The sequence below is a fragment of the Mustela nigripes genome, chromosome 7, assembly GCF_022355385.1.
Source record: "Mustela nigripes isolate SB6536 chromosome 7, MUSNIG.SB6536, whole genome shotgun sequence".
In the NCBI taxonomy this organism is placed as follows: Eukaryota; Metazoa; Chordata; class Mammalia; order Carnivora; family Mustelidae; genus Mustela; species Mustela nigripes.
In genome coordinates, this window is record NC_081563.1 from 76589502 (window position 1) to 76611641 (window position 22140).

Below are 22140 nucleotides of genomic sequence, written 5' to 3' on the forward strand. Positions count from 1 at the left end.
GATGAGCACTAATTTTGGACTGGATCCCAGACTACCCCCACACATCAGCTCACCCTCTGAGCTGAACGTGTGGCGAAGACTGGGGGCAGAAAGTCCAGGACAGAACTCCCTCCTGAGGCAGGGCCTGAGAGGAGTCCAAATTATAGCCAGGTGACGCCAGAGGATCGTCTGCGATTCCGATTGGCTACTGCTACTGCCAGTCTTAGGAGAAGGCGGTGCCTGCTCCCCGCCCCCTCCCGGCCCTCTCCGGCTCCGAGCTGGGCTGGCGCCCACGGAGAACCCCGAGAACCCTGCGCCAGGCGCGGCCAGGACCTCGGGCACTGCAGCAGGGGGCCCGCAACAGAGGTAGGCAAATGGAGAGGGCCGTGAGCTTAGGGGCGATCCCAGCGGCTCAGATGCCGGGATCCCCGCCCCCTCGAGAGTGTGCAGTACCGGGGGGCTCGCCGCGCGGAGGCTCGGGGCGGCGGGCAGAGCTGGCGGGCGGGGACCGGGACAGTGGAGCGCGTTGACGCTGAATGGAGTGGGACTGGCCCCCACGCCTCGGTACTCAGTGTTGCCCTACTCGCTGCCCCCAGGACTGGGGTCTCGGCCGGAGGCGGTGGCCGGGGGCTCCTCGCCCCCTGTTCTTCCGTGACATTTTGTTTGAAAATGCGGGCTCCGGGTGTGTGGCGCGGCGCTGGCTGTCCTTGGGGGTGGGGGGCGCAGACGGCAGTCGCGTGTCCCTGCGCCCTGTGGCCGGCGCAGCTAGGGATGCTGCGGCTCGGCCTCGGCTTCCTGGGAGCCGCGCTGTGATCTCGGGGCTGAAACTCCTCAAAACTTGAAAGAACCATTTTCTGTCCCTCGAGTTGCCCGAATGTCAGGGTGCCCTTAGGTGACCTGCCGTGAAACTGCGCTGGCCATGAAGTTATTAGACCTCTTCTTAAAAGACGGAGCGTTTGAGTCATCGATTTTGATGCGCGAAACTCCGTGGGAAGAAGGGCAAGTCGGACGCTTCGCGCGTAAAAGCTTTGGTGCTGTGCTACCTGCAGGGTCCCTGTTTTCTTGCTGAAAACGCAAGTCCCAAGCCTCGACCGCGCCGCGGTGTGTGTCCCCGAGGAGCTGTGGAGTGGGGAGCACGGGGCTGCTTCGGGCAGTGCCACCGAAGGGCGGGCTTAGCCCAGGTGGAGCTGGTTGGTGGTCCCGAGGCTTCTCAAACAAGGCATGCCTCGGTATGGTCTGTGTGGTGGTCGAGAAAGAGACCCTTTCTGCTTTGGAAAAGAAATAACACAATTACCTGGCCGAGTGAAGCCGTGCCTTACGAGGAGAGAATTAAAGAATGGGAGTGGCTAACCCGGAGTTTCATCAGGATAAGCTTAAATAGAGGAATTCTTTCTTTTCTTTCCTTTTCTCTTTTGGGATTTGGAAGAGAAACAGGAAGTCAGAGATTCGGAGAAAGGAGCATTCACTCCGTAATTGTAAACAGTTTATTTTGTGTCAGTAAATATTTCCCAAAGTCATGGGGCGGCGGGGAGGTGGGTGTTTGGAAAACCAAGACATCCTGTCCACCGCAGTTAAGATAGATTACTTTCAAATTCAAAATCTAGAAATGATACTTATTTAGCAGATGGTAAAAAGCCATACAGTTATTTTCTGTAAAGTCAGTGGTAATGGAAAACGATAAGGGATGTTGTTCAAAGTTAGAATCTTTACTCAAGATGGTGTATTAATACAACAGTTACTTTGTACTAACCGAAATTGCAGAATGAAATGAGGAAATCAGGTGTCTAGACCTCTGGGGGACCATGAGCCAACCAATCTGTAGTTTAGAATTTTTAAAAATTATGACCCTATTAATAGGGAATGCAGACATTAGATGCCAATTTAATAATATTCTTCAGGTTTCTCTACTTCATTGTAAAATACTTCATTGTAAAATATATAATGAGCATAACTAAAGATATGAATAGGTATGTTTTACTTAGAGTTTATTTATTGTGTCATTTTCATAGCAAAGTCGTCTTGGTAAGATATATGTATGAACTTGCCATATTTGCGGTTAAAACATTTCCTCTAAATCATTTGAGTTAACGGTGGAATTCTTGGCAGGGATAACTACCAACAATGGATAATTAAATTTGTAAAAGCTGACCTACTAAACATCCATGTACACTGTTACTTTTTTAAATAATTATTTTTGTTTTTTAATTTTGGAGTGGAATATTCTACAGCATAAAACAAAGCCCAGAGTTCATGAAGAAAATGATTGTTACACTTTACTACATATTTAAATAAAATTTTTTTCTTTGTGTGTATTGCAAACAAGTTTTAAAAGACAACAGATGTGTGGGGAATAATTGTGTAAATAAATGTGTGACGAGAATGTTTGTATCTATATTACTTTCTTAAAAAATTATTTTTTAAAAGATTTTATTTATTTATTTGATAGAAAGATCACAGGTAGGCAGAGAAAGAGGGGGAAGCAGGCTCCCTGCTGAGCAGAGAGCCTGATGTGGGGCTCGATCCCAGGACCCTGAGATCATGACCTGAGCCGAAAGCAGAGGCTTAACCCACTGAGCCACCCAGGCACCCCTTAAAATATTATTTTTATTTGTGTATAGTTGACACATAATGTTACATTAGTTTCAGGTATAAAACATAGTGTTTTAACCGCTCTATACAACTGTTACTTTTTCTTTACTCATTTGTAAGTGAATGCTCTTTTTAAAATTGGGGTATAATTCATAAGCCATAAAATTTAGCTTTTTAAAAGTGCACAGGTCAGTGGCTGTTAGTATATTCATGAGGTTGTACAGCTATCAGCATTATCTAATTCTGGAATAATTTTGATAACTCCAAAAAGAAACCCCCAATTCATTAACTGTTGATCACCGTTGCCCTCTTCACAGCCTTTGGCAACCACTAACTTAATTTTTGTCTCTTTGATTTACCTATTTCATGTAAATGGAATCATATTATACATGGCCTTTTATGTCAGGCTTCTTTTACTTGGCATCTGGGGTAACTGTCATTGCATGTATTAGTACTTTATTATTTTTTAGTACTTTATTCTTTTTTGTGGCTGAATAATATTCCAGTGTATGGATATACCACATTTTATTTATCCCTTCATCTGATGATGGACACTTGGATTACTTCCACTTTTTGGCTATTTGAAAAATGCTGCTATGAACATTTATATACAAGTTCTGGTGTAGACTTATATATTCAGTTCTCTTGGGTATATACTTAGCATTGGTGTTGCTGTGTCATATGGTAACTTTATGTTAAAACTTTTGAGCAACTGTTAAACTATTTACCAAAGCACCTATACCATTTTTACATTCCCAATAGCAAATTATGAGGGTTCCAATTTCTCCACATCCTCACCCACACTTGTTATTATATGTCTTTATTATCATAACCATCCTATTTGTTGTGCAGTAATTGTCATGATTTTAATTTGCCTTTTCCTTTATGCCAATGATGTTGAGCATCTTTTCATGTGCTTATTAGCCATTTGTATATTTTCCTTAGAGAAAGGTCTGTTTAGATCCTTTGCCTACTTTTTATTGTTGAGTTGTAAGAGTTCTTTATATATTCTGGATAAAAGTCTCTTAGATATATGATTTGCAAATATTTTTCTCCCTTCTGTGGGTTATCTTTCCAATTTCTTGATGGTGTCCTTTGAAATAAAAGTTTTAAATTTTGATTAAGTCCAATTTATCTATTTTCTTTTTGATTACTTATGCTTTGGATATCAAATCTAAGCAAGTGTTGCCTAACTTATGGTCACAAAGATTTACCCCTATCTTTTGTTCTAAGAGTTCTTGAGCTTTGGCTCTTACATTAGATCTTTGATACATTTTAAGTTTGTTTCTGCATATGTTATGATGGAGGGGGGGGGGTCCAAATTCATTCTTTTGCATGTGGATATCCACTTCTCTAGCACCATTGTTGAAAAGACTATTCTTTTCCAGTTGAATGGTTTTGGCACTCTTGTCAAAAATCAATCAACTATAAATGTGAGGTCTTATTTTTGGACTCTTGATTTTATTCCATTGATCATATGTCTGTCTTTATGGCAATAGCATACAGTTTTGACTACTGTAGCTTTGTAGTAATTTTTTGAAATTGGGACATAAAGAATCTCAAGATTGTTTTGACTATTTTGGACTTGAATTTTCATCTGAATTTCAGATCAACTTGCCAATTTTTACTAAAAAAATGCATTTGGAATTTTGAGAGGGATTGAATTGAATGTATGTGTCCATTTGCAAGTATTGGCATCTGCAAAAAGTCTTCCAATCCATGACATAGATGCCTTTCATTTAATTAAGTCTTCTTTAGTTTCTTTCAATGATCTTTTGTAGTTTTCAGAGTACAAGTTTTAACACTTCTTTTGTTAAATCAACTAAGTATTTTATTATTTTTGATACTATTATTTGTGGAATATATTCTTGATTTCATTTTTGGATTTTTTTTCTTGCTAATGCATAGAAAAACAATTGATACAATTGATTGTATTTTTTTTTAAGATTTTATTTATTTATTTGACAGAGAGAGAGATCATAAGTAGGCAGAGGGAGAGGAGGAAGGAGGCTCCCTGCTGAGCAGAGACCCTGATGCGGGGCTCAATCCCAGCACCCTGGGATCATGACCTGAGCTGAAGGCATAGGCTCAACCCACTGAGCCACCCAGGTGCCCCCAACTGATTGTATTTTGATCTGGCTTCCTGAAACCTTGCTGAACTCAAGTAGTTCAAATAGATTTTTAGTGAATTTCTTAGGATTTTCTATGTACGAGATGATGACATCTGAAAGGAGAGATAATTTAGTTTTCTTTTTCCTTTTTCCTTTCTTCTTTTTAGTTGAATGTCTTGTATGTGTGAGGCCCAGAGATAGATTTAGTTTTCAAACTGGATTTTTTTTAAATTTTCTGGCCCTGGCTAGAACCTCTAGTACGACATTGGCTAGAAGTGGTAAAAGGAGACATCCGTGTCTTATTCCTGGTCTTTGGCAGATCGGTCATTTATCATTAAGTATGATGATAGCTGTGGGCTTTTTGTAGGTGCTTTTTATCAGGCTGAAGAAGTTCCCTTCTATAACGAGCTTATGGAATGATTTTATGTTGAATTTTGTCAAATGTTTTTCTCTGCATTGAATGAAATGATTATGTGGTTTTTGCCTACTACTCTATTAATATGGTTCACTGTATTGATTTTCATTTGTTGAAAAATATCTGCCTTTATGTTATTTTTTAAACTGTAGAGATTTTACAGTAGAACATATACAAGTTATTTTAAATATAGAGCAAAAAAAAATTCACCAACATGAATTAAACTCCTCTTGTTTAACAGTATCAGTACATTTCTGTGCAAAAATACAAGTGATTCAATACTTAACAGCATCTTTCAGGACTTTTTATTCTATAATATTTCATCCATATTTTCTTTCTGTGTCCACTCAAAAGCTAAGGAGAAAACAAACAAAGAAAAAGTTTGTGACTGACAAAGTTTGTCCATTATCTATTCCTACATCACTGATAGTAAAGGCTAAAGTGGGGAATGAGAAAGGCCATTAGCAAGGTTGATATCCTTAGAAGGAACTCAGAAAACAATGGTGTGAGCCTCCTATAAAAATAAAGAAATGAAAAGGAAATGATTTCCAATTTACACTTAAAAGTTTCCTTGAAATTGTGGCTAGAATTTAGGAGCATATGGAGGTTTTGATATGGTTGGTGGTCTTAATAAAGTTGTAGCCTCTGTAAAACAACTCTACTTTTACTTATTTCTAAATTTTTGAATGTTAATGTCAGTATTAATGTGAAAATTGGTTTAAGCACAAAACAATATTTATACTAAGAATAATCATCTTTTGTGGGTTTTTAGCAACACTAAGTTTTTAAAAACTTGTGTAGGTCTCAGAGGACTATATTACACTAAATACTGAGAAAATCAACTTGGTTGATGTGTGAGGGACACATATTTTTGGAAAACAAATAATGGTTCACTTCAGCTGCAGATCTATCCTGCAGTTCTCAGAGTTTTGCTGTCATGTATATGCCGAGACCAGGGCTTGGCTCCTTGTGGAAATCCACTCCTAATGCAAATTTTATTTGTTCAAAGGTAGGGCAATTCAGAAATATATCATCAAGCCATTTATTCTGACGGCCAAATGAAACATTAACATTTAAAACAGCGTTTATGAGTCCCAGAACCAGAAACAATGAAGTTATAGGTTTTTGCACCTTATAATTTCAAAACCAGTTCCCCTGTCTCCTGGCTTCCCTCTTACAGAGCTTTTCCCTGGAATTTACCTCCTCCAAAAGCAAATTATTATTATTATTTCCATTAATGTCATGGAAAACACTGATTCCAGATTTACTTAATGTAGGTGATTCCAAATTTTTTTATAAACATATAATATATTTTTAACCCCCAGGGTACAGATATGTGAATCACCAGGTTTATACACTTCACAGCACTCACCATAGCACACACCCTCCCCAATGTCCTCAACCCCACTCCCCTGGTGATTCCAAATTTTATATTTATATCTTTTCTTATGCCAGGAAAAAACCTATACAAGTATGTCCAAAGTCATAATACTTTGCCCAGTTAACTATGCCAAAGGATTTTTGGCTTGAAAGAGAGCTTGGACCAAGGTAAATTTAGGGTGATGGTAAGTAATGATTGCAATATAAATCTAACTTATAATTGTAGGGCTATTAATGAATTTTCTTTGATTATTCTATCATGCTACCAACTGAATCAAATTGAGATATTCCTGTAAATTTAGGAGTGTGGTGAAATTATGAGCTGAAAGTTTAAAGAATTATGAGCTGAAAGGTTAAAAAAATGTTTTATCTGTTGGGCAGAGTTAAAATAATGCCAATAGTCTGTGTTTGGGTGGTGCTATTATTCTGTCCAAAGTAGTGTTACAAATAGCAGTATTTAATTTGTTCCCCCAATATACTCAGGGGGAATGACGGTTGGTTATTATCAGTGTCCTGCTTTTTCAAGATTGGTTAAACTGAGACATGGAAAGGATAACGTTACATAGAAAAGTTGAATAATAAACACATTGGGGCTCCAACCCTGGCCTCCTGTCTCCCACTAAGTTTTTTTCCATGAGCTATATAGCCAGTTCTGAAATTTATCTGAGAATGTATAAAATTTATACGTGGATATCATTAGATGATAACTAGAGTGTGTACATGGGATGATGTAATGAATTATCATGAATGCTAATGGGTATTACGCTGTTTGAATGCCTTCTTTTCTAGAATAAATATGGCAGAGCTTTCTGAGACAGAAGGACCAGTAGACTGGAAAGAACGATGTGTAGCTCTGGAGTCTCAGCTCATGAAATTTAGAGTTCAAGCAAGCAAGATAAGAGAGCTCTTAGCAGAGAAGGTAAGCTTTTCTCTCCAAACTTTGTTGTTCAACAGCGGCTGTTTGGGGCATATTTCACTTATATTATATAATCTCAGTATTTTGGGGGGGGTAAACATTTTTTAAATAAAGAACATAATTTAACTTTCTGTCAGGACTTTGAAGTTATTCTCGACATATCCTTTTGCCAGTTTCAGAGTGAGTTGGACATTAGCAAAAAGCATTTGCTGATACTAGTGGAATATGTAAGAATTGTGTGTATTTGATGAATGGGGAGTTCATTCATTCCAGAGAGAAAAGCTGTAACTTATTTGATTTTTATTAGAGGTGTGTGACAGCATTTTAATTTATTAAATGTTAAGGATAATCATGTTTAAAGTGATTATAGAAGAATATTCCCCCTTTGATAGTAAAACATGTTTATACTGTATTTGAAAGTATGCATCTGTTTAGTAATTTGTATTGACTAACTCTATGTCACTAAACTATGGTCTGGGCTAGAATTGAGTTTAATATAATTATATGCTTCCCTTAATAGTTCTAGTCATGTAATTAAAATTTCATCTATGTCATAGGAATTTTTTCACATATATATGTGTAAAACTCATGGATTAATTCGTTCATTCATTTGTTCATTCATTCAACAAATATTCACTGAGGGCTCATTTTGAGTCATACACTCTTTTTTTTTTTTTTTTTTTGGTGAAACCCAAAGTTTATTCTTTACAGACTGTGATAGTTTTTTTTTTAATTAATTTTTTTATTTTTTTATAAACATGTATTTTTATCCCCAGGGGTACAGGTCTGTGAATTGCCAGGTTTACACACTTCACAGCACTCACCAAAGCACATACCCTCCCCAATGTCCATAACCCCACCCCCCCTTCTCTCAACCCCCCTCCCTCCAGCAACCCTCAGTTTGTTTTGTAAGATTAAGAGTCACTTATGGTTTGTCTCCCTCCCAATCCCATCTTGTTTCATTTCTTCTTCTCCTACCCACTTAAGCCCCCATGTTGCATCACCACTTCCTCATATCAGGGAGATCATATGATAGTTGTCTTTCTCCGCTTGACTTATTTCGCTAAGCATGATACGCTCTAGTTCCATCCATGTTGTCGCAAATGGCAAGATTTCATTTCTTTTGATGGCTTCATAGTATTCCATTGTGTATATATACCACATCTTCTTTATCCATTCATCTGTTGATGGACATCTAGGTTCTTTCCATAGTTTAGCTCTTGTGGACATTGCTGCTATAAACATTCGGGTGCACGTGCCCCTTTGGATCACTACGTTTGTATCTTTAGGGTAAATACCCAATAGTGCAATTGCTGGGTCATAGGGCAGTTCTATTTTCAACATTTTGAGGAACCTCCATGCTGTTTTCCAGAGTGGCTGCACCGGCTTGCATTCCCACCAACAATGTAGGAGGGTTCCCCTTTCTCCGCATCCTCGCCAGCATCTGTCATTTCCTGACTGTTGATTTTAGCCATTCGAGTCATACACTCTTCTTAATGCTATGCTTACATCTGTGAACAAGAAAACCCATACTCCTGTTTGCAGAGAACCTGGATTCTCGACCTGTCCTGTCCAATATGGCAACCACTGGCCACAAGTGACTATTGAGCACTTGAAATGAAGCTAGTGCAAATTGACATGTGTTGCAAATGTAAAATACACCTCAATTTCAAAGATTTGGCATGAAAAAAATAATGTAAAATATCTTAGCAATAATTTTCATATTGATCACATGCTGAAATAACATTTTGGATATTAGATTCAATAGAAAAATACTAAGATTAATTATATCTATTTCTTTTTACTTTTTAAAGATAGTTACTAGAAAATTTTAAATTACATATGTAACTCACATTGTATTTCTTTTTTAAAAGATTTATTTATTTTTAAAAATTTTAAATTATTTTTTATATTCTAAATTCAGAGTAGTTAACATACAGTGCTGTATTAGTTTCAGGTGTACAATATAGTGATCCAACAGTTCCACATGTTACTTAATCCTCATCAAAGCCAAGTGCACTCCTAATCCCCTTCACCTGTTTCACCATCCTCCAACCACCTCCCCTCTGGGAACCATCTGTTTGTTCTCTATAGTTAAGAGTCAGCTTTTCATTTGTCTCTTTTTTTTTCCTTTGTTCTTTTGTCTTGTTTCTTAAATTCCACATATGAACGAGATCATATGGTATTTGTTTTTCTCTAACTTGTTTCACTTAGCATTATTCTCTCCAGACCCATCCAGTTGTTGCAAATGGCAAGATTTCATTCCTTTTTATGGTAGAATAATATTCCATTGCATATCTTTATCCATATTTCAGCTGCTTCCATAGTTTGGCGATAATGCTGCAGTAAACATAGGGATGCATGTATCTCTTCCAATTGGTGTTCTCATATTCTTTGGGTAAATCCCCAGTAGTGCAGTTACAGGATCATAGGCTTGTTCTATTTTTAATTCTTTGAGGAGTCTCCATACTATTTTCCACAGTGGCTGTACCAGTTGATTTTCCACCAACAGTGAATGAGGGTTTCTTCTTCTCCCAATCCTTGCCAACACTTGTTTCTTATGATTTTGGTTTTAGCCATTCTGACAGGATGGCTCACATTATATTTCCATTGGAAGGTGCTGTCTAGATGGATACATAAATGGTATTAATTGTAATTCCTAACTGATCAGAAGAATTTACAGGTGCTTTCTCAAGCACTTGTTTGCATAATCCTTTGGGATGGAGACTGGTACATACATCACATATTCAAAAAAGATTGTTAATCTTTTGATTAATTGATAGCTGACAATCTCTCTCTCTTTTTTTTTAAAGATTTTATTTTTACGTAATCTCTACGTTCAGTATAGGACTCAAACTTACAACCCCAAGATTAAGAGTCTCATGCTCCACAGACCGAGTTAACCAGGTGCCCTGCTAGCTGAGACTCTGTTAGCACAAAAGTATGCTACTAAAACCCAGGAAAACATTATCTTACATTTTTGTGCTTTAACGTCTTTTAGGTGGAAAGATTAAAATTATTCTATTCACGTTGGGTCAAAGGATGACCTAGTAATAGACTTTGTGGAGTAAATCCCCAATATCAGTTGGCTTTTTATCACTATTAGAATAAAAGTTATAATCTGGGGGTACGTGGGTGGCTCAGTGGGTTAAGACTCTGCCTTCGGCTCAGGTCATGATCTCAGGGCCCTGGAATCAAGCCCCACATTGGGCTCTCTGCTCAGCAGGGAGCCTGCTTCCCCCTCTCTCTCTGCCTGCCTCTCTGCTTGTGATCTCTGTCGGTCAAAAAAATAAATTAAATCTTTTTAAAAAAAGTTATGACCTGAAAAAAAAATCCCACTTTGAATATCCCCTAAGTTAAGGAAGCTTATTCTAACTCAGTTAGTGACTCATAATTAGTCTTTTGCTCCTCTCTCTATGAAAATCATTTCCCAGATTGTGCTGATTTTTCTAGTATTTTCCACAATCCCAGCCAGTCCATACAATGATTTTATTAAGATCATCAATTATATGCTTGCTGCTATGCCTCATGGACAATTACTAGGTGTTGCCTTAGCCTTTTAGCAGTTAGCACACTATTGGCCACAGCCTCCTTAAAATTTTCTTGGTTCCCTTGACTTCTGGATTTCTTTGTGGACTAAACAGGAGTTATGCTTACTTGGGTTTCAGTGAAGTGACCTTTAAGTTCTAAATTTTATGACAACATTTGTTCTTCAGAAGGCATATTTCAACAGATTTCTTTATGAGTGCCCATTTTTCAGAATTTAAAAGTGTAATTTTCTCTGTAAGTGTATTTATTTAAAAAAGCTTTTTGATTGTTTATGTTTTTAGGTTTTTTTTTTCTTTGCTGGTAAATGAATGGTGAGAGGTATATTATTTCAAAATTGCTATTGTAGGGGCGCCTGGGTGGCTCAGTTAATTAGGCGTCTGCCTTTCACTCAGGTCATGATCCTAGGGTCCTGGGATCTAGCCCCTCCTGCTTCTCCTTCTCCCTCTGCTTGTTGCTCCCCCTGCTTGTGCGAGCATGCTCCCTCTCTCTCTGCCAAAGAAATAAATAAAATCTTTAAAAAGAAATTGCTATTGTAGTTGTGGTTTCTTTGCTCCTCCTTCATTTTCTTCATCTTCTGTATTTTTTTATCTGTGACTTAGATCCTGTGACAGATCTAAGAGATGGAATTATTCAGATGTGTTTTATACAGTGGAAAGTGGACAAGTATGCCAAGTTACTCATGGTTTTCCAGTAAATATATTCAACACTAAAATGAGAATAATGTTTTTCATGTTATTTTCTGTTATGTTCCCTTACGAAATATTTTTCCCTGGATTAAAATTATTTTTGGTGCCCACCCATGTTCTAATAAAAATACCAAATATTTGTTGATTTATTATGTGCTAAGCACTTTATAGATATAATTTATTTATTTCTTATAATAAGCTCTGAAGTAAGACATTTTCTTTTTCCCATTTTATAGACTGGGAAACTGATGCTTATTATGTGCCAGGCAATCTTCTTTATATATACGTTGTTAGAGTTTTATAGATATAAAAAAGTTAATAAACACACACACGTACACACACACGAATCTAGCTATATGTTATAAATAATATGTATAGTGGGGCACCTGGGTGGCTCAGTGGGTTAAAGCCTCTGCGGTCTGCTCAGGTCATGATCCCAGGGTCCTGGGATCGAGCCCCACATCGGGGCTCTCTGCTCAGCAGGGATCCTGCTTCCCCCTCTCTCTCTGCCTGCCTCTCTGCCTATTTGTGATCTCTGCCTGTCAAATAAATAAATAAATAATATGTATAGAAATATATTAGATATTTATGTAATATATAAGGTGCTTTATCCATATTGACTTTTTAATTCTTATAACAACCCTATGAGGTAGGTTCTACTATTACTCTTTTTTACCCAAGAGGAAACTTAGGCACATAAAAGTTCTTTAACTTGCCCAGGTTTATGCTAAAGAGTGAGAAATGGAGACAAGAACTGAAACTGAGCATTCTGTTTTTAGAGCCTGACTGCTTAGCCCTCACCTCTATGGCTTCTCTAATCCAGTTTTATTACCACATTCCTTGCTTTCTCTGATATACTCAGCCATTCATCTATTCTGTCTTCTCCTCAGCCATGCAACATTTAAGTCCATCTCTGCTCGAGGGCAGGTATCTGTGTGTGTGTTAGGTATCTGTGTGTATGTATGTAGTAATAACAATTTACATAGCACTACATATTTTTGAAGAAAACCCTATTGCATTGCTTCTGCATGCCAACTTGAGTCAAATGTTGCATTCCAGAGGCCAGTCTGGTCCCATCCATAACCTTTGGTTTTGTGTTAGGACCAGTCTGCCCCAAGGCTTCTCCCGGATAATTCTCCAGACCTTCCCCACAAATGGATGCAGGCCCAAGGCTGAAGATTCTTGAGAGAATACTAATTTGATTCTTCAGCTTTTTGCCAGGAATTCTGGCCAGTTTTTCTTTCCTGCAACAGTTCTGGTTCTTAGTTCTGTTTTATTGGCACTGGCTATAGGCAGCTAACACTAGGTGCCAACTATGGTTCCTAAGCCTTTGCTACAACAACCATTAGCTGATTTAAACCCTACATTAACCCCGTGAGGGAACTATTATTAATACTGAATGTCAGGATGCTGACATTAAGATTGAGAGTATTTGAGTAGTATGCCCAATATCATACAGCTAATGAATAAAAGAATGGGCATTAAACCTTTGATCTTTCATACTTTTTGTGATGCAGCTTAGAGTGCCAGGCACATAGAAGGAACTCATTATTTTCCTGTATCTTTTTAAAGAGACACACTTGTTAAATGTACAAGGAGATGACTTAAATGTAATTACGAATAATAAGAGACCTATTTCTCAATTTTTTTAAGAAAAAATACATGAGATGATCTCAGAGTGTTTCGATAATTAAAGGTGGATTTCAACTAATTACCCTTAATTTTTTTTAGAGAAGAAATAGGAGAATAAATGAGATTTTTAAAAAAGAACTATTTTTGCTCCATTTTTTTTTCCATTGCAATTTCCAAGTAACTTTGAATATTGTAGCTTGTGAAGAAAAAGGCCTTATTGAAGTCTTGGGCAAATACTGCTATAAGTGGGAGAGGTCTTTGGAGGAATTTAAGGAATGGTGTTGGAAATATCTCTAGTATGCCAAATATAAACTCTTCAGGGAAGCTAAGATTTAAGTAGTTTTCCTACTTTACAGTATTACTAGTTAGTGTTCTGAGTCACGGAGGGAAAGGGGCAAGATTTTTTTTTTAAGTTGAACTGAATGCTGTTTCCTAGGTTTTTCAGTTTAAAAAAAAAAGGATGAAAATATGAAGAATTTTCCTTTGGGCATCAACATGGCCCATGTAAAGCAATGCCTCAGTTACCTGATACAGTACCACTGTCTGGGATTTCCTGCCACTTGACCTTCCTCTATGAATATGATTCCGCTTTTGTTGTCTAGGATTCTCTCACGGGAATGAGGAGTCCCTGGATGGCATAGTATTTATCTTTATATAATGGTGCAGTACAACATTATGACCACCCTATTTTTTTTTCTAAAGATTTTATTTATTTATTTGAGATAGAGAGAGAGAGAGAAAATGAGAAGGGAGAAAATCAGAGGGAGAAGCAGACTCTCTATGGAGCTGGGAGCCCGATGTGGGACTCAATCCCAGGACTCCAGGATCATGACCTGAGCTGAAGGCAGTCTCTTAACCACCCAGGCGTCCATGACCACCCTATTTAAATTACACATCCCCTCAATCACTCTGTTGCCTCACCTCATATTTCTCAGTACCTGACAAGAGTTACACATACACTGACATTGAGACTTGGGAGGCTAATTTAAATATCAGTTATTGGGCAACTGACTGAAGATATTACTTGTTATAACAAAATAAATAAAAATGGTGATAGTCTTTCATGGGTTCTGTTGGGGAAAATCATGAAGAGATACTTGGTGGGGAACTGCTGGCCATATCAGTGAGAGTGAAGGCCTTAAAGTAACCAATCTGTACACACACACACACACACACACATACACACGAATATTACTCAGCCATCAAAAAGGATGAAATCTTGCCATTTGCAATGATATGAATGTACCTAGAGGGTATAATGGTAAATGAAATCAAGCAGCTAGAGAAAGACAAATACCATATGATTTCACTCATATGTGGAATTTAAGAAACAAAACAGATGAACATAGGGAAAAGGGGAAAAAAGAGAGGGAAGCAAACCATAAGTTTCTTTCTTTTTTTTTTTTTTAAGATTTTTATTTATTTATTTGACAGAGATCACAAGTAGGCAGAGAGGCAGGCAGAGAGCGAGTGAAGAGGAAGCAGGCTCCCCGCTGAGCAGAGAGCCAGATGTGGGGCTCAATCCCAGTACCCTGGGATCATGAGCCAAGCCAAAGGCAGAGGCTTTAACCCACTGAGCCACCCAGGCACCCCATAAGTTTCTTAACCATAGAGAACAATCTGAGGGTTGTGGGAGGAGCAGATGGGTAAGGGATAGGCTAAAGGGGTGGTGGGTTTTAAGGAGGTTACTTGTGATGAGCAGTGGTTGTTGTACCTAAGTGATGAATCACTAAATTCTTACCTGAAACAAATATTGCTCTCTATGTTAACTAACTGGAATTTATAAAAACTTGAAGTTAAAAAAAAGAAATACATACTACAGTGCAAAAAACTCCACCAAGTTTATTTGTATATGGTGCTTAGAACACCAAGTATTAAATGTGGTGGCGTTAGCATCCAAGGTCAATGGTGTATTGCTTTCTGCCACTTGATGCTATGTTGACTGTGGCTACAGAGGGCACTTTTATGGTAGTAAATCAAAGCACTAGGTTTAGAATTTGCTGCTTTATTTTGTTATTGTGGAAGTAGCTTGTTTGTAGAAATACCTGTTTTTGTCCAAAGCCTGACATAGGGCAGCAGATTATTTCAACTTTCTTTTAGTGACTTGGTAGGGACTGGTTGTGGACTTGACTCAAGATTTACATTATAGTATATATTGTGAAAGTAAAAACTTGCTTGAATATTCTCCACATTGCTTTTTTTTTTTCTATTTTGCAAAGTTATTTTCCAGCTTGAGTGAGTATAAATACAATCACTCAAAATCAAAGTATTGCCTTTCCTAGTACTCTTATGTTTGAACTCTTATTAAAGTGTTCTAAACTTTGTTGGGCGTACTTAGTCTATGTTTACTTTATGCAATGTGAAGTTCTCAGTATTCATGATCTATAATACAGATTATGAAAATGTAGTGATTTTCTTTTGTCAAGTTTATCCTTGCTTTTAAAATAATTTTTTTGGAAAGAGTTGAAACTTTCATCCATTCATTTATTTCTTCAATATACATTTACTGAATTTCTCTTATGTGGTATTCAGTACCCCTGCCTCGGCCAATGTTATGTAAGTAAAGACTACATGCAGAATCTGGGGGGACACTTCTTAGTTTATTTACTATGTAGTGGTAGAATTACATAAAAATCTCAAATTCCAAATTTAGCCTTAGTCATAACCTCTGTCCCTGTGCTTCGTTCTGTGATATGTTCCATGAGAACCTGCAATTTAAAATTCTTCCTCCTACTGCAGAAGCGTGCTGGGCCCATAAAATTCTTCCTCCTACAAATATTAATATCACTTTAAATTCCCAAGAAAAGATATGTAGGCTAAAAGAATAGCATACATGGGATAGAAATAAAGATGAATGCTTTCCAACTAAGAATTTTGTGGCCTCATGTATTGGGAACGTGTTTTCATATGGTTCTGTGTAACTATACACTGTGTGGAGTTTATAAATACCAAAGCAGCTGTGGTTCAACTAAAAGACCACTAGGGAATCAGACCATGAAGACTCAAATCCCAGCCATGTCACTGGCTGGGATCCTAAGCTTATACAAGGCATACTCATTCTGAACATCAACTTCCTGATCTTCATGAGGAGAGTAACAATTTTTGTCCTATGGTATGGCTATGAAATAATGTAGTGGAAAGTTTCTGGTTCTTAAACACTAACTAGAATTTTTTTTTTAAAGTTTTCTTCTATTCCCTGAGTTATTTTTCTTTCCTCTGAGATAATTGCCCACTTTTATGTCTGTTTGTTTGTTTCAGGCTGTAAACTTTTCTCAAATCTCTGATGATTTTTGATGGTCCCTTCATATTTAAGAATAGGGTATCTGAAAAGTTGACCAGCAATTGTGTGTAAATAGTCAATGCTGGTCAACTGTCAATCTTTGTTTTAGAATGAGTTGGGGGGGAGGGGGAACTGCCTATTACACCAGGAACCCATAAATGCCACAGTTGTTGGACTGGTGCCCTCCAAACAGTTTATTCAGTTTTGTAAGAGAAGAACATTTCCATTTTCAACAGGAAATAAATGCTTAGCTGCTGGTCATTTGGCACATGGGGAGAAGTAACAAGATTTCACGGAGTTCCTTGACTCTAAGTGCTACATATTTTCCATTAATACCCACTATTTTCATCCTGCCCCCTGCACTCCTGCTCTAGGTCTTTACAAGATTCTGTGAGGATATTAACTCGCAGGAGAAACCCAGGACCCTCCAGTCCTTATTCTTTGACTATACTTTCTGCTTTATCAAAAACAAGGGGATTAGGGGCGCCTGGGTGGCTCAGTGGTTTAAGGCCTCTACCTTCAGCTCAGGTCATGATCTTGGGGGCCTGGGATTGAGTCCTGCATCGGGCTCTCTGCTCAGCAGGGAACCCGCTTCCCCCTCTTTCTCTGCCTGCCTCTCTGCCTACTTGTGGTCTCTGTCTGTCAAATAAATAAATAAAATCTTTAAAAAAAATGGATTAAATGAATATATGCACACTTAATGGTGAGCTTATCTCCCCATTTCCAACCTTCCTCTCTGACATGGCTCCTAAGATGCTGGCAGACAAACATTTATCCAATGGGGAAGACTGAAAGTCTCTGGCAAATCTCATCAGCCCAAGAAGAAAGAAGAAATAATACTGACAATCAGTGGTTCCCCAACAGAAAGCCCAGCCAGATCACCTAATGTTAAAGTTCATGGTCAACAAGCCCCACATATTTGCTAAAGCATCTGGACAGCTTTTTAGTCCCTGAACATTAAACATAAGTAGGCATCTCTTGAATGACCAGACATCTGAGGAAAGCCTCTAACATGAAAGATAGAGAATAAACAGACAACAAAACAAAACAAAACACAATATTGCCTATGCAGGGAAAAAGAAAGAAAACAGAACAAGCAAAATCCTATCATTTAATATTCTAAGAGAGAAAAGATATTACGGAGAATGAGTAAGAACTCTTGAAAATCAAAAACATGGTAGAAGAGGGGCACCTGGGTAGCTCAGTTGGTTAAGTATCTGCCTTTGGCTGGAGCCATGATCCCGGAGTCCTGGGATCGAGCCTCACATCAGGCTCCCTGCTCAGTGGGGGTCTACTTCTCCCTCTCCCTCTGCCCCCTCCCCGGCTCATATGCTCTCTCCCTCTCAAATAAATAAAATCTTTTTTTAAATGGTAGAAGAAATAGTAAACTTAATAGAAGGGTTGGAATATAAACTTAAGGTAAATACCTGGGAAGTAGAGAAAAATGTTAAAAGGATGGAAGACAGGAGAGAAAAGATTAGAAATTTAGGGGACTAGTCCAGCATGTCCAAGACCAGGGTGGTAGGAAGTCTGGTGTGGACAAAAGCAATGAAACAAGCCACAAAAATTTCTCCTAGAATTGAAGGACACAAGATTCTCTCTTGGAAGGTCTGCCAAATACTTAATACAATAGATAAAAAATAGTTTCGTCCAAAAGCACATCATCATGAAAGTTTACTACAGACCAAAGAAAAGATTCTGCAAGCTTTCAGAGGGAACCAAAAAAAAGCCTAAACAGGTTATATGCAAACAGTTAGGAATTAGAATGGATTTTTAAGACTTGAAAGTTCCCACATAACCTTCTTGAAGAATCTCCAAAAGGATGTGTTCCATTAAAAGGGCGAAAGAATGAAAGAGGAAGGCAAAAGATAAAGGAAACAGGAGCTCCAATGTGGGGAAAAGTGGAAGGGTCTTCCCAAGAAGACAGCTGTGTCCTGGCAAGAGAGGTGTCAGTCCAGATGGGTACAGGTCCGAAGCTCAGGAAGTGGCTTCAAGAAGATGAAATTGGTAGAAAATCAGGTGTGAATGAACATCTTGAGAGATAATTCAATGTGGAGTTGAATTATTGATGAGTTCATAGAAAGCTGGATTAAAAAAAAGAACAAGACATTTAACTCTAGGGAGAAAAGTTAGGTAGCACGGAAAAAAGTAACCATAGTTTACTCTGTGGTACATCTCTGAGTATCATACAGAGTCACAGTAATACTAATACCAAATAGTGAATTAACCAAAGGGAAGAAAGAAACATATTGGAAGAGTATATTTATGTTGATGGTGAGATCAAAGAGCTAAATCCTCATTCTCCATAAAGGAAGTAAGTAGGAATTCACTAAACTGAAAAAAAAAAAGAAAAAGAAAAAGTCAACAAAAAGGAAGCATGTTATTTAGAACATGAAAGTAAAATATTGAGAGAATTGGCTAAAAGAGGGTAATAATTTTTATTAACAAATCTTATGGTACTAGTTGATACTTTATGTGCATTTGTGACTTGGATAAACATAAAAACAAAAGAAAAATCGAATTATAAAGTAAATGGACTTGCCTTTTGAGAGGAAATCTTCGTATTATAATAGGGTGTTTCTATGGAAGTCACCATCCAAACAAAATAACCTATTTTGAGTTTTCAGGATATATCAAAAAGAATCAAATGTTCTGGGTTATGTAGTTGAAGTTAGGTGCATTCAGGATCAGGATTGTTACATGTCCCATTTATAATTAGGAATTATCAATTAGGAATTGCCTATTTATAATTATCAACACTCTTTTGCTAATAAAACTTTTGGCATTAAAGTCTCTTTTGTCTGATTTTGATATTGCTTTTAGGTAGCACTTGGAATACTTTTCAATCTCTTAGCATCATTTTAAAGTATGCCCTTTTAAATACAATATAGAAAGACTTACGTCTTTATCTGACTAGTGAGATAATCTCTTTAAATATATCTGAAATCATAATAAATGCATTCTGTTTCTACACATCTTGTTGTTGAAGTTTTCTTTATCTTCCCTGTTCCATGCTTTTTCCCCACCCTGTGATGCTTTGGAAGCTATAGACTGAATTTCTATTATGTGGTTATCCTTAACTCCTTTTATTTTTTTTTTTTTTTTTTTTTTTTTTTTTTTAAAGATTTTATTTATTTATTTGACAGAGAGAAATTACAAGTACACTGAGAGGCAGGCAGAGAGAGAGAGAAGGAAGCAGGCTCCCTGCTGAGCAGAGAGCCCGATGCGGGACTCGATCCCAGGACCCTGGGATCATGACCTGAGCCGAAGGCAGCGGCTTAACCCACTGAGCCACCCAGGCGCCCCTCCTTAACTCCTTTTAAAAAGAAAGGCCAGAGTGGCGCCTGGGTGGTTCAGTCAGTTAAGCATCCTACTCTTGGTTTTGGTTCAGGTCATGATCTCAGGGTTGTGAGATCGAGCCCTGCATCAGGCTCCATGCTCAGCACAGAGTATGCTTGGGGATTTCTCTCCTCTCCCCCTACACCCCTGCTCCTGCTGCTGCTCATGCTTACTCACACTCTCATGCTCTCTAAAATAAATAAATAAAATCTTAAAAAAAGAAAAGAAAGGCCATTACACATACTTTATATTGTAATAACAGAACTTGAAAACTGAACGTGGTTAGGGAAAGGACATGTTAGGGAGTTGGTGATATTCAAAAATATATATATAACTATATAGGGCAACATTGTGGTGGGGGGGTTGGTGAGAGAAAGGATGGGAAACCCGTAGCAATGAGAGCTGAGCATCAAAACAGCAAGTGCCAAAATTGTTAGGATGGCCAGCACTGACTCTTCTTTAGAAAACAGTCTTTAGAAACAATGGCACCTTCAGTTTAAATGTTGAATTAAGCTCTTGTAATTTAGGTCATCATTCAGCTTTGATGGATACTAGGAGATGGTTAATGTATAAAATCCTTTAGAAGCCATAGAATGGAAAAATGTCAGGCAACCAGAAAGACTTCAATTATCCTATCTTGTCCTAGAGAGAGAACTAGTAGTTTGTTCATCATTATTGCAAAATTACCCTTAGAAAGCCTGAGGTGGGGTGGGGGATGGGCTGGATTAGGGTGGATTGCCGAAATCACATTTTGGGTAGGATGTTTAATGTTACTGAATGAGATCTTTGACTTTGGAGAATAATTTAGCCCTCAACAACTTCTTAGTCTGCCATGACTTTGCAACAATTTCTAATTCGTAATATAGGTGTGTTTTCATAAAAAGAAAAAATAGTTTTGAAATCTATGCCCAAAATGGGACTGTGTCCTTTCACTACATTCTGTGGGTCACAGCAAGTCACAAAGTCATCCCAGAGTCAAAAGGAGGAATAATGGATCTCACCTCTCAATGGGAAAAGTGGCATGTGCATATAGGGAGGGAAGGAATTGGTGGTGCCCTGTTTGGTGGCTATCTAAGCCTAACTAGTTACTTTAATTCACTCAGACTCTTGCATTTCAGCATATGTCCCTGCTTCCCTCCAGTAAAGCTGAGGTCTCCAATGGCCTCCAATGGCCTAATTAGCTATATTTGCATGTATTATTTATACTACATATCATTTACAGGTATCATTCAGTATGTTACTCATATTTAAATTTTTGTTAGAAAATTTTCAAACAAGTAAATTTTCAAAAAAGTAAGCAGAATATTATAATGGATCCCCATATACACATTACCCAGCATTAATGATTATTAACCTCAGGACCAATCCTTTTTCATCTATACCCTGATCCACTTCTCCTTTCTTACTTTATATTGAAGCAAATTCCAAGCATATTATTTCATCAATCTGTGTACATTTTAACGACTGTACGGTTATCTACTTATATATTTAGACAATTCTGGTTTTGGACATTTGTGGCTTTTATTTTTATCATTCAGATTATAATCACTGCAGGGGCTCCTGGGTGGCTTAGTCAGTTAAGCTTCTCCCTTTGACTGAGGTCATGATCCCAGTGTCCTGGGATTGAGTCCTGCATCAGGCTGCCTGCTCAGTGGGGAGCCTGCTTCTCCCTCTCCCTCTGTGACTCCCCCTGCTTGTGTTCTCTCCCTGTCAAATAAATAAAATCTTGGGGAGAAAGTATAACACTGTAATCATTACCACATATTTTTTTTAATATTTTATTTATTTATTTGACAGAGAGAGATCACAAGTAGGCAGAGAGGCAGGCAGAGAGAGAGAGGAGGAAGCAGGCTCCCTGCTGAGCAGAGAGCCCGATGCGGGACTCGATCCCAGGACCCTGAGATCACGACCTGAGCCGAAGGCAGAGGCTTTAACCCACTGAGCCACCCAGGTGCCCCTACCACGTATTTTTAATAAAGGAAATACCAACAGCTTTTTCCCATCACTTTGACACGTTTTCTTATTTTTATCCTCACAGTTTCCTATAAGGTAGGTAGAGCAGTTATATTATCCCTATTTTATACATAAGAATTTTAAAGTGCAGGGCGCATGGGTGGCTCAGTGCGTTAAGCCTCTGCCTTCGGCTCAGGTCGTGATCTCAGGCCCCACATTGGGCTCTCTGCTCAGCAGGGAGGCTGTTCTCCACCCCCCCCCCCACCCCCGCCTGCCTCTCTGCTTACTTGTGATCTCTCTCTGTCAAATAA

The 22140-nt window shown here is 38.2% G+C and overlaps 1 protein-coding gene across 4 annotated transcripts in view; it reads left to right on the plus strand.

The window, feature by feature from the left end:
- Positions 1-243: 243 nt before the first annotated feature.
- The window catches only part of PLEKHH2 (pleckstrin homology, MyTH4 and FERM domain containing H2), a 120617-nt gene continuing 98720 nt past the window's right edge, over positions 244-22140 (plus strand). For all 4 annotated transcript variants that reach the window (XM_059406208.1, XM_059406209.1, XM_059406210.1 and 1 more), the window contains exons 1-2: positions 244-345; positions 7264-7393. In XM_059406208.1, the coding sequence (XP_059262191.1) occupies positions 7271-7393 (123 nt within the window). In that variant the 5' untranslated portion in view covers positions 244-345; positions 7264-7270. The remainder of the gene's footprint in view (positions 346-7263; positions 7394-22140) is intronic.